At 42.9% G+C, this 12,997-nt stretch overlaps 1 protein-coding gene across 1 annotated transcript in view; it reads right to left on the bottom strand.

Moving 5' to 3' along the window:
* Positions 1-12,997, bottom strand: part of LOC139917553 (anoctamin-4-like) — a 58,299-nt gene that overhangs the window by 29,265 nt on the left and 16,037 nt on the right. Inside the window, exons 4-9 of the mRNA XM_071906687.2 lie at positions 7,333-7,536; positions 5,292-5,440; positions 4,164-4,316; positions 2,296-2,396; positions 1,304-1,348; positions 1,067-1,198 (exon numbers count right to left, since the gene is read on the bottom strand). Of these exons, the coding sequence (XP_071762788.1) occupies positions 1,067-1,198; positions 1,304-1,348; positions 2,296-2,396; positions 4,164-4,316; positions 5,292-5,440; positions 7,333-7,536 (784 nt within the window). The remainder of the gene's footprint in view (positions 1-1,066; positions 1,199-1,303; positions 1,349-2,295; positions 2,397-4,163; positions 4,317-5,291; positions 5,441-7,332; positions 7,537-12,997) is intronic.

Genomic DNA, 12,997 nt, shown 5'->3' with positions numbered 1-12,997 from the left:
CTTTTATTTCAGTGTGTGTCTGTGTGTGTGTGTGTGTGTGTGTGTGTGTGACTGAGAGAGAGAGGGGGAAAGAGAGGACAGAACAGTTCTCTAAAATTTCAAGCTGCAAAAGTACACAGAGAAAATGGAAATGGAAATGCAAATGGACCGACAGGCAGTGTAAGATAAAGCTCAAGTCGTTTCTCAAGGATGAATATTTAAAGGAGAAGTTCAGTGATTTTGTTGCTATATATAATTAGTCTCTAACATCCCTGTAGTACTTGGACCAACAGACAATATTGGCTCCAGAAAAAGCCGTTTGTGTCTCCACCGGAGAGTCGAGAGGAAACACGACTCAGTTCCTCCGCAACTTTCACTAATCAGGAAATCACAGAACTATTTTCCTCTTCCTGGCGGAGTGATCTAGTTCTGGACGGTCAGGTCAGATTGTAAACAGTAGAGTTTGGTAGAAGACGATCCGCTGAGTGGAAGCGGTGCGTCGGTTGGTCGGCCGCCATATTGTCTTCACAAACGTTTTTTTTGGAGATATTTTGACCAACAGGGACTAAAGTTTTGGAGCAAAATCAGCGAACCTATCCTTTTAAAGTCCCACTGAAACGGAAGTTAGAGCGTCTTTAGCTTCTGCACTGTGACGTATTTCCCAGTGAAACGGAATATTTGAGCGGTGTACAGTTACAAGAGGGATTTAAATCAAATCCTTCGCATTTGATTGGACCGCTAAACAGTGGGCGGGGCTTAGAGTTTAGCGCGATACGGAGCTACAGAGAGAAACGGAGCTACAGAGGACTGTTGGCTCCACACACACACCTCCCTCACCTGTGTCATGATATTATTGGTTGAAATTGGTTATGGGCATGCTTACGTAAGCACACGGCATATTTTGTTTTACAGGAAGAAAACATGATTGGATTTTGATATAAGAATACAAAGAAATTTATTTTTTGTATTTTTTTTTGGCATATATTGTTAAATAGGTGCACAATATGACCGGGGATGTGATCTAAAAGGGTTAAAAATGCATTTTTCATTTCATCTCGACTTTAAAGGTCAGTTCCCTAAAACTCACTGGTGTATCCTGGAGCGGCTGAAGGGGGCGGTGAAGCTCTCGTTCTCCTCCAGGTCGGGCAGAGTGTCGTTGTCGAACTTCATGGGCTTGCGGGGAAGCCAGCCTCGAAACTTGTTGATGCGCTTCTCCATCCTGCAAGTGAGTTTGGTTTGAAACGTGAAGATTTTAGAGGAGTTTTAGAGGAAAGACTCAGAGCGTCACAGCGGTCTGATTATGAGAGTCAAATCCACTGCTCACCTGCTCATGAACTTGTGCCGTCGGTGCATGTAGAAGATTTTCCTCCTGAAATATTTAGAAGGTGATTAATAATGAATTTAGTATACAGCGATATAGTGCTGTAATTATAATGATAGTACTACTACTACTACTACTACTACTACTACTATTAGGGCTGCAACTAACGATTATTTTCATTATCGATTAATCTATCGATTATTTTTTCAATTAATCGATTCATCTTTTCATCTATAAAATTGTGAAGTCCAAAGTGATTCTTCAAATGTCTTCCTTAGTCTGACCTGCAGCCAAAAAACCCAAAGTATTGATTTTATAATGATATGAAACGAGAAAAGCAGCAAATCTTAGCATTTATGAAGCTGTAACAAGCAAATGTTTAGTATTTTTTTTTATAAATGACTAAAACGATTCATCGATTATCAGAATTATAATCTATTAATTTTCTGTCGACCGACTAATCGATTGACTAATTGTTTCAGCACAAACTACTTTTATTACTACTACTATAACTACTACTACTACTACTTCCACTACTACTACTGCTACTACTACTACTACTACTACTTCCACTACTACTACTTCCACTACTACTACTGCTACTACTACTACTACTACTACTTCCACTACTACTACTTCCACTACTACTACTACTACTACTACTGCTACTACTACTACTACTACTGCTACTACTACTACTTCCACTACTACTACTGCTACTACTTCCACTACTACTACTACTACTACTACTACTACTACTACTGATACTACTACTACTACTTCCACTACTACTACTTCCACTACTACTACTACTACTACTACTGCTACTACTTCCACTACTACTACTACTACTACTACTACTACTACTACTTCCACTACTACTACTACTACTACTACTACTACTACTACTACCACTACTTCTACTACTACTACTACTGCTACTGCTACACAAAGTGCTCTGTGTTAAAAACAGGTGAAGCAGTATTCTCTCTCACCTGAAGGGCATGCGGATGTTCATCAGCTCTGCGTAGCGACACAGAACGTCCCAAGGAGCGTGGAGCTTCAGGAAGATTACATCACTGTTGGTCAAGGAAGACTGTGGAGAAACACACACACACACACACACACACACACACATTGCAACATGAGTTTTTGGAGACACAATGTAGAAACTGGTTGCTGTGAGGTTTGAATTCTCCAGACAGGCGAGTGTGTGCACTGCTCAGACCCAACACACACTAATGCAGAAAGAGAACAAATTAGTCACTTAATCAGTTTGGTTGTAATGTGTGAAAATTGGCTTTAATATATGGCAAAATCCCATTTGGGTTTTCGCACTTCATGCTCTGTAATGGTTAAAAATTGGGCAGTAGAACATAATTCACTAGCTTTTCGTGGCACGCCGCCATCTTGGACTAAGACACTTGTTGAAGCTGCACTAGGCAAGATTTGTATGTAAAAATCCAGGCGTCTTATCAGCCTAAATCACTAATAATAATTAATTAAAATAGCTTCGTCGGCGCGGGCCGTCGCATCAACATCTACTCAACGCCAAAATGTTTGCAGGGTTAATCTCTCCTCTTGACCTGCTTTCCCCGCCTCACAGTGTGGGAGTCGGTCTAAAGGCACGGGAAACAGGAGAAGAGACCTAAAAATAACCATGTGACTCCACGCAAGAAACACACACACACACACACACACACACACACCCACACCCAAGTGGGCTATTCAAGGAGACAAGAGCCATTGTCTTCCCCTCCATGCTCCAGATAACGATGACCTTGCTGCTACTGCATCGGCGGAGGGTGTAAAAGCTAACGCACACACACACACACACACACACACACACACACACACACACATATAAACATGCACAGCACAATCATTGCACTGTTTCACCCTTTCAAGTGACTCTTTTCCAAAAAATAAGAACCAGGAATGGAGAAAATTGCCATCAGCACATTTGTTTGGGTTTCATGAAAGCCACAGCAGAACTCAGCTGTCAGAGTCTGTGAGATTGGGGCACAAAAAGCCTCAGTGCATTGTAAAATTCAGCAGTCTGGTCATTGAGATTACATGCATTATAGGACTGGACAATAAATTGCCATTACGCAGAAATTGGTATTGATATTGCTCATGTTGCACAACGCAAATAACTGTCACTGTGCAGCTGCTGGTTTTCCAAAATAATCACAGCCAAGCTAATTCTCTGTCAGGACAGAAGCCCCAGGCCCGGGCCCCAGGCCCCAGGCCCCTCAGTGTTTGTGGTCATCACTTTTCAAAAGATATAGCAATTTTGACTTTGCACTTTATCCAGAATGTGAGAATTCGCTGTGCTCTGCTGGTACAATCATAACAGCAGTGAGAGCAGAAATGATTTTGCTTACACCAAGGCTGGAGGGCGGCCTCGAGGTGAGAGACATCACCCTGCAGCCAGAGGATTCTGGGTAAAGCTTCTGCCTGCTCAAGTGTCCTTGAGCAAGACACTCAGTCCCTACCAGCTCTCCCCCTGTACCTGACCCTGACCTCTGACCTCTGACCTGTGGAGGGGGCAGGTGAAAAGAAAATTTCCCTGTGGGGATCAATAAAGTGTGCCATTTTTATTTCAACATTTATCTGTCCAGACTGACTTAGTATCCGTGTTGTTTTTCAGTAAAACAAAGTCTTGAGCTGCCAATAAAACTCTCCACTGAAACCCAGGATAATAATAATACAAAAAATCCATGCACAGTCCATTATACAATAAATATGTAATCAAACAAACTGCATCGTATCCATCATATAGGCGGTGGACGACACTGACTGGCTGATTAAGCGATATATCCATCTGACCGTATGAACCAGAACTGAAAACGCTCCTCACCTCCTTCTCCATCTGTAGGCCCTCTGCACGGACGTTCCTCTCGAACACCTCCCTCTTCTCCGACTGCGAGCTGGACTTCCTGTAAACCAGGATGTAGTCGATGCGGCACTTTCCATCGCTGAAGCAAAGGCCGCTGGACTTACTCCTCCCCCCCTGAGACCGGAGAGACCGCAGAGGAGAAAACAGCAGGAGAGACGATGAAAGAGGGAGAAATTCACTGGTAATTCACATCAACACTACTTTATCCTTTGACTGATATGTAGGCCCCATTATGATTTCATTAGGTAACAGTTTTAATGCTTTGCTGTACTTTTAATTCCTAATAAACACTATTCATTTAGTTACAGAAGCTGTTATACCAACAGTAACTAATCACTGAAACTTTTGGTCATGGCCACTTTTCATCTATATCATGTCAAATTATTTATACTTTTTGCATAAGTGTGAGATGCATGAATTATATCATCTATCGTCTTATGGTGAAGTGCCCCTTTAAGGATCATATGAACAAACAAACCGCATCTTTAACCCCATTCACAAAGAACTATTGTTATGTATGGGACCTGCATGTAAGCAATGAATTACCCCTCAACCTCTGTGTTTCCTGAAACGCATTCAAAAAAAAATTAAATGCTGCCCCATATCACAAAATTAAATTTGCTGAAATAACCGGTGCCCGAGACACAAAGGTCAAGATTTTTCAATTTGTCACTTCCTGATTTAGCAAAAGCAAAACTTCCACTACAGATTCCACTGCTGCCTCCATTTTTCATGACAGGAGGAAGAAAGAAATTGACTGTCAAGAGGAAGAAGAAGAAAAAGAAAATGCATGGGATTTGCATGGTATTCATATTATCAGGGGACCTCGGTCTTCACCATATTACGGTATAGGTACTTAGCGCAGGAATTTTTACTTAAATTACAGACGATCACCGCAATTATTAGAGATCACTTCACATCCACAGGTAATATTAGTCACATGCAAACAGAGATTTCAGAGTGGCTTTTCATTGTTTTTAAAAAATGAGAGGATGTTTTAATAATTTTACATGACCTGTGTCACTGGAGTATTGTTATGCCATGAAAAGGTGCCTAGAGATCGTAGTAGAGGAAACCCTGGTCACTGACCTCTGGCAGGGACGAGTCGGTCCTGGTGTTGTCGTCCAGGATGCTGCTGTGGGTCCCCGGGTTCAGCAAGGTGGAGTCGTCGTCTCGGGACGGGCTGCTGATGCACTCTGACCTCTCCCTCTCCAGAAGCACCTTGACATCCTTCACAGCTGGAGGGGAAGTGATCAGAAAGGATAAAAATTGTTTGGCTACCTGCAAACAAAATGTATAATATATATGAATATTACCGTTTCGAATCGGATCAAATTGTATGGGTTGTTTTTTTTTTTGTGATCAATTTTTTATTGATATTTTAGTATGAAACAGAGATGTGGCTTTCATTTAACAATAGAGAGGAGTGAACAAAAAAGAAACAAAAATGAATTTTCAAATTTTCACATCCTCCCATTCAATACAAATATCAACTCAGATGTTGATCTCTTATAGATCTGAGATTATAATAATGAAAAGAGAGAAATGAAAAAAGAACATGGACAAATGAGACAATAAATGCAAGCAATACCCCCTACCCTCCCACCCACCCTCCCACCCTCGGGACCCCACGGATGGACCAAGGAGCTACAGCAAAGATTTTAAAGTAATGATAGTATGATCCCAACATGAAAGCAAGGTGCGAGTTAGCCGCCCAGCGCTCCATGACGGCTATATCTATGAAATCTAATAACCATTTCTGTATAGATAGCAAATGGGGAGGTTTCTATCTGGATGCTATCAGCCTTTTAGCAGCTGTGAGGCCGGCCAATCAGAGGCGTTTATGTTTGATAGGTAGGTCCAGGTTGGAGCTATCATTAAGTAATAGGACAGTTGGTGAGTAAGGAATCTGTTGGACAGCATGCCACAGACCTTCTTCCAGAAATCCACAACACCCGGGCACTCCCGTACCATATGAAAAAAAGTACCTAAGCTGTTTAGTGCAGTTAGGTGCGGGTATGGCTTTCAATTTATACAATGTGCAGGGGAGTGAAATAAGTTCTGTGAAGTTGAAATGAATAACTCGGTGGTATGGGTTGTTTGTTGAGTGTTTTCCAGACTGCTGAATGAGCCATTTCAAACCAGCAGGTCATCCGTCCCTTTAGGCTGTCACTGTCAGTACAATTTGGTTTCTGAACTGGTGAAGAGGCTGTTTCAGGCAAGCAGGGGCAGCTGGCCTTTTAGACTGTTAATGGAGTAAATGCAATGTCAGGGTAGTGTAGGTGATACCTGTACCCCCCCCCCCCCCCACCCCCACCCTTCCTCTAACATCCCAGCCAGCTTTCTACGTAGATGCTCCCCCAAAATAGCACAAGGGATAGTTGCATCAGATCCTGAGATGGTGTTTACACCCTGTAAATGTTGCGTGAGATCGTCTTTTATACATATTACATCATTTATGTGACAGATGCAGATAGTGCCATTGTTCCAAGGAATAATAAATGTATAGGAAACTCCTCATCTTTTCTTAAGTGTCCCATGGAACGGAACAAAATTTAAATTATCAATTATCTAATTAAATGTATATGTCCAACTGTTCATTTCTTCTGCTCAATAGCCTGATGGAAACACCTGAGTTGATTTGGCTAGCTACAAGCATGCAAACTTAAGAATTATGTGGTCAAGAGATGTGTTGTTTTGGGTCATCATTACATTAAACATAGGTAATTTAAAGAGTCAAATGTTGTAGGTGGAAAGTGATGCCACACAGGTTGGCCACCTGCAAAAGTGTTTAGTAGATTTTTCTTTTCATTCACCTAAGCAAGATTTGCTGAGCATGAACAATATGCTCTTTTTCAACGATGCCCAGTTACACGCTCATTCCTGGAAGCTGCCCAGTACAACCACAGTCTTGTATTCTTGCCCACTAAGCAGTTCCAGTGAGGCTGTTGGGGGTTTGCTGCCTTGCTCAAGGGATTTCTCTGGTTGCTGAAGGAGGGGAAAGCCTCACTTATCCACACCACCCACCCGGAGTTTCCCAGCCAGCCCAGGGATTCAAACCGCTTCTCTGACCTTTCTGCTGCACTAGAAAGACTTGAGGCAAGGGTCTAATAAGTGAACAGGATCTCACCGAGGGGAGGAGCGTCATCCTGAGTGCTGGTGGAGTCCGGGGCTTCGGCCGAGGATTCCTCCATGATGTCTGCCGTCCCGCGGGAGGGGAAGGAAAGAGGTCGGTCCGCCGCCTGGTAGCCGGAGGCCGAGGGCTGCAGCGGGACTCTGCGTCGGTGGGGGATCTGCCACTGGGGCTCAGACCCATGTAGAGATAAACTCACACCTGGAGGACACAGAGAGACCTTCATTTAGCTTGTCTTCGTCTATTTTTTGATCTTTGAAAGTAGAAACGGACAGGAAAGTTTTAGGGGAGAGGGATGACACATGCCAGCTGGATTTGAACCCAGGACATTATGTTTGCATGTTATGTGTCTTAGCCAACCGGGCCCAATTTTGAGATCACTTTATTGCATTGTTCTCATAGTAAAGACACAATAAAGGAAAACTGAGGGGTGGGGGGGTGGCTCTGTGTAACTTTGGTAGTTGGGTTGTGTATCTTCCTCCATGATAAATCCCCAAAATCAGTGATTCTGTGATCTGTTGCTCCGGTAGAGGAGATTAGAGAATTGTGGTTTTTTCTCTCTTCATTTACCAGTCCCTCCAGGAACTTGCGATTTTGCGATTGCAATAATTAACGCAAATTCAAGAAATCTCCACAATATTTGCTTCTAGCACATAAAGGAACGCCAACAAAGCAGATTCTGACAATATGTAAGAAACTAGTCAAGCTGCTGAATTGTGTTTAAGTGAATCTCTTTCTTTATGTGTATTAAACCTTTAAAGGGGCTATCGACCTTTATTGGCGACTGGTAGGAATTGCAACAACATCGATAAAACGTATCTCCTCTTACACAGTCTTCTGCAAAGACACCATTGAGTTATTGGTATTGATCAACAACCCTATCAACTCCCTGCAGATATATTATGGTCATTTATTTATTATTTATTCATTATTGCCGCTATAAACATAATTACGGCTCAGAGTAAATAGAGCGGAAAAAAGCACACCAGAGCCCTGATTTACTAAAGACTTTAATGACTGCAAAAACTTTTATCATGTGTAAAAACCAATGACATAACTCCTGATTGGTCAAGAAAACTGTCCTGCACCAATCACAAGTCTTAGTGCTGACTTTGACCATTGCAAAGGTTTTTGGACCCACGAAAGGTTTTAGTAAATCTGGGTCCAGGACTCTTAGAGGAGGTAGAAAGAAAAGTAACAGGGAGAGAGAAAGAGACTGTGAGAGAATCAGAGAAAGAACCAGAGTCACACAGACTTTTCACTCCTTCCTAACCGTGAAAGACCTTCAGAAGACAGCCGCTCTCTGCGGGAACACGTAAGCTAATTGAGTCTATTTGTCAACCAAACTTGGTCCGCTGGGAGGAGAAATAACCCGAGGCTTAGCAAAAACAGCTTAAATCAACGATATCTAAATAGGTCTGTACCTCCACTTTCCATCAGCCCTGGGAGAGCGGGAAGACTTGGGGGGGGGGGGGGGGGGGGGTCTTTGAGGTCTGCATGCTGAATTTCCGTTTGTGACAGCCGAGGCGACTCAGCTGAATTTTTCTGCTGAGCCGTAGCAGCGGGGACAGAGATAGAGGTAGTGGGGAGCGTCTCGGCCTTTAATCAGCCGGCGGTGCGGTGGTGCGGCGGAGCCTGTACGGCCGCAGCTAATAGAACAACAATAAATTCCATACTCGAGAAAAATCGATGCTCGGTTTCCTCTTACTTTTCTCCCCCCGGGGCTGTAATAAAGATTTCACTACGCCGGTGACAACGAGGTGTTGAACAAGCCAAGCACGAGCCGCAGCGGTCAAACAGGTCGGACTGGAAAAACTTCACATGAATCCAAATTTAAAGTCACAGTGAAATTAAAAATGACTTTCTCACCTTTTTAGCTAATTTTGCCTATAATAAAATACACCTGATTAACAATAAATGCCCCAAAAAAATTTACAAAATTGCAATTTTCTTGTATTTTTATATCTAAATTCCCTTACTTTTACTTGCTGGAAAACAGTGTATCTTTAACGGTGACCTCATGCTGCACCAGTAGGCTTAAATAAAAACAATAAAACTCTCTCCCTAACTGATCTCCCATTGGTTCACACTTTTGAATGATCCCTCCCTGCGTTATGCCCCGCCCCAACATCCTGTTTCGACAGGAAATACATCACAATAAGGAAGTAAGATGCTCTAAAAAAATGCCGTTTCACTGGGACTTTAAACGGAGATGAAGTCGGCGTCACGTCCAGAACAGAATTTAAACTCCCCTTCCGTTCTAAAGTAACATGCAAAACACAAACTTTTTTGTACAAAAGTTACAAAAGCAACCTTCATAGTTCGATGTGTGTAAATGAAACAGACTCTAGTGATTTTGAGATTATACATTTACTCTGATGTGTTGTTTTGCAGCACCTATGTAACACCTTAGGGGATCTGCATCAGCTTGGCTAATGCTATCGAGGTGATGTTTGCTGAGTCCAAATGTCCGGACTTCAGCGGACTTCGGTGGATTTGCAGACCTGCGGACTTTACGGCACGCTCCAATAAAGTCCACCGGGGTTTAGCGCTGTCCATTGTCAAAATTCGTCAAGTCCGCTAGGGCTTTGATGCAGACTTTTAGGGGGTGCTCCATGCAGACTTCCAGTGAGTGCGCTACCTTGCAGACTTCTCTGGCAATATTTCCTTTGGATGTTGTTGCTTACAGTCTATTTCCAGGAGGTATTTCTCCTCCTGCTGGCCGGCACTTGTGGTCTGAACAGCTCCAGAGACATTGCGATACATGGCTGTTCTGCGTCCCGTCTGAACCAGGCATCGTATTTTAAAGTGGCACCGAAATGAGGCACCGTAATCTGCGTTGTGATCCGGCGCGGTAGGTACCGTTCATATGGGAACTGGTGCCATAGTGGTACCAGGTTTTGGTACCCAACCCTAGTCAGAATAGGTAAAACTACAGTCCGCATTCAGCAGTTGACTTCTCCTGCCTGTATTCAAGACACTCACCGACCCATTTCCTCCCACAGCTCTTTCGACACCGGTCTCATTAATGACAGACAGAGAGAGAATTGCTTACTATAAATATTGGCTCTCAGAGGAGACACTACACATCTCATTGTGTCTGTGAGCATGCTGCTGTGCTCAGACAGTGGCATCTGTTCAAACAATGTCTTTATCAAACTTTAACGGCCCTTATGGTAACACAAGCCACTGCTGAGGTCACATGGTGGCGAAGCTTTGGCACCGGACAGATATGCTTTTTCCACTACAGCAGTGTGCCGAACTGCACCCATGCTGTCACAGTGCAGTGGGATTCTCCATCGTTTTTCTGTTCATGGTTCAGTACGGTTTGGGCGCAGTAGAAGTGAACTGAGTTATGGATCTGACACCAGCTGCTTTCAGAAGCTGCCGGCAGTTTTTTAAATCCTCAGCTGGTGGAAACAAACGGAGCGAAAGTGGAAAGTCAGAGAAAGTTGAGAAAGAGTAAACACATAAACAACAGAAAACACTGACAAAACACAGCAACAAAGGAAAACAGAAGAAATACAAGCGCTAAATCACATTATGAGCATTAAGTGCAGAACGATATTAACTCCAGAGTGCAGATAAAACAAAGTGTTGTTGAAAATAAGTCGAGACAGAGGCTAAGTCAGAATATTACAGAAGAGGATTAGGGCCACATGAAAAATGAAGAATGAAGTAATGTCAGAATAAAGTCAGAATTGTGAGAATAAACTCAGAATTCTGAGTTTGAAGTCAGAATTCTGAGTTTGAAGTCAGAATTCTGAGTTTGAAGTCAGAATTCTGAGTTCTGACTATTCTCAAATTCTGACTTTAATCTCAGAATTCTGACTTTATTCTCAGAATTATGAGATTAATTTCAGAACTCAGATTTTTCACATGTGGCCTTAATCCAAATGGAGGAGAGTACAGGAGCTGAGAAGTAAACAGGTAAGTCACTATTTATGTATTTGCTGTTGCTATATGATCAAAACTGCAATGGAAAACCAAAGGTTACCGATCCTGTGCCGCACTGTGCCAAACCAGACCCAGGTCCAGCTCAGGTCCAGCTCAGGTCCAGCTCAGCACGTGTTCAGTGGAAAAACACCACAGAAGAGCAGTGAGGCGTTCTCTCCAGGTCTCACTGCCTGCAGAAGGGATTCCTGGTGTGTTTTGGCCTAGCTAAGTGTCAGATGCGTGGGCTTTGCCACGCAGGAAAAAAACAACGAGTGCCAGACAGTTTAGACAATCACAGTAAATTATTTTAAAGCAGAAGTGCCTCCCATTCTGGCACTGCAGACCTGTTAAGACAAACACTAAGACATGAGCGCTAATGGAGGCAGAGCGTAAAAACAAGGGCAGGAGCTGTTAGTCCTACATGACAAGGTATTTACTAAATGCACATAATATACATACATAATACACATAATTCATCAATTACAAACCTCCAAATATAAGGTGAACTCAAGCAAAGGTTGCTTCAAGCGATCATCAACCGTCCCCATCACTACTCAGCAGATCTGGAATCAATATTTTGTGTTTTTTTGCACTTGTCCTTGGTTGTTTGCCAAGTCATTTCACTGTCTGTATGGAAACATCCATTAGCCCGGCTGCTCCACACACTACATTTTTGTGAATGGGTTCACCCAAAAGCTTGATAAGAGTGCAACGCAAATTGGTGTAGGCTATAATTAAATATCACAGGTGAGCCTGGGGTTGTTGTTTTCTCCACAAAGCAATTACAAATGAAGGCAATAAACAGCTTTTCAATGTTTTTTTCCCGCAGTCAAAACATGATAAACTTAACATTTGCGATACCAAATTGACGTTTAATCAAATTGGGTTATTATTTATCAGCCTATTAAAATGTCAAGTAAGTTTTCCCATCCACTGAGCTACGACCATCTCAGCCAAGCTTGCCTTTGTGCAGTTTGAAGACTTTTCCTACTTTTTAAATAGCATGTACAATCACACTGATAAATCATGTTGATAAATCCCCATCCTCCCTATATCATAATAGAAAAAAAAAAAGTTCAAAACAGAACACAAGGCCCAGATAGGAAGAGATCTTAATGCGCAACCACATGTTTTAACTTTTTTTTCTATTATGATACAGCCAAGAAAATAAATGCTTTTAAACTTTATACCTCACATGTCAAGTTTTTTTTCTTCCACAACAATTTGCAGTATTTGAAAAGAAACAGAATCCACTCCAGAGAAGAAATCAAGAAGAATTCAGTTACACACAATCGCTCCTTAACAGCTCTCAGCTAAAAACATCAATAACAACTGGTTTCCTCACGTAACACAAAACCCAGCCTTGACATAATGACAGCTCACACAGAGACGAGTGTGTGTGTGTGTGTGTGTGTGTGTGTGTGTGTTGGTAGTAGTATTGTGAGCTATTGCCAAGGGGATCGGGTGTCACTCGTGAGGAGGCATCATTCGAACGGTTCCAGCTGGATGCACCCATCATGCTCTGGGGTGGGAGGTGTGTGTGTGTGTGTGTGGAGGGTGGGGGTTGGGGGGTGAGGTGGGGGGGGGGGGCACTGTCTGCCTGCAAACAGTAGAGATTTCTCGCCTGCCAACCTGCTACTGCCGCCTGGACGACACGGTGGCAACACACACACACACACACACACACACACACACACACACACACACACACACACCCCTCGGAGGC

This window comes from Centroberyx gerrardi, chromosome 24 (assembly GCF_048128805.1).
Source record: "Centroberyx gerrardi isolate f3 chromosome 24, fCenGer3.hap1.cur.20231027, whole genome shotgun sequence".
Classification (NCBI taxonomy): Eukaryota; Metazoa; Chordata; class Actinopteri; order Beryciformes; family Berycidae; genus Centroberyx; species Centroberyx gerrardi.
Note: the sequence above shows the minus strand (reverse complement) of the source record. Positions and strands in the feature narration are given on the sequence as shown.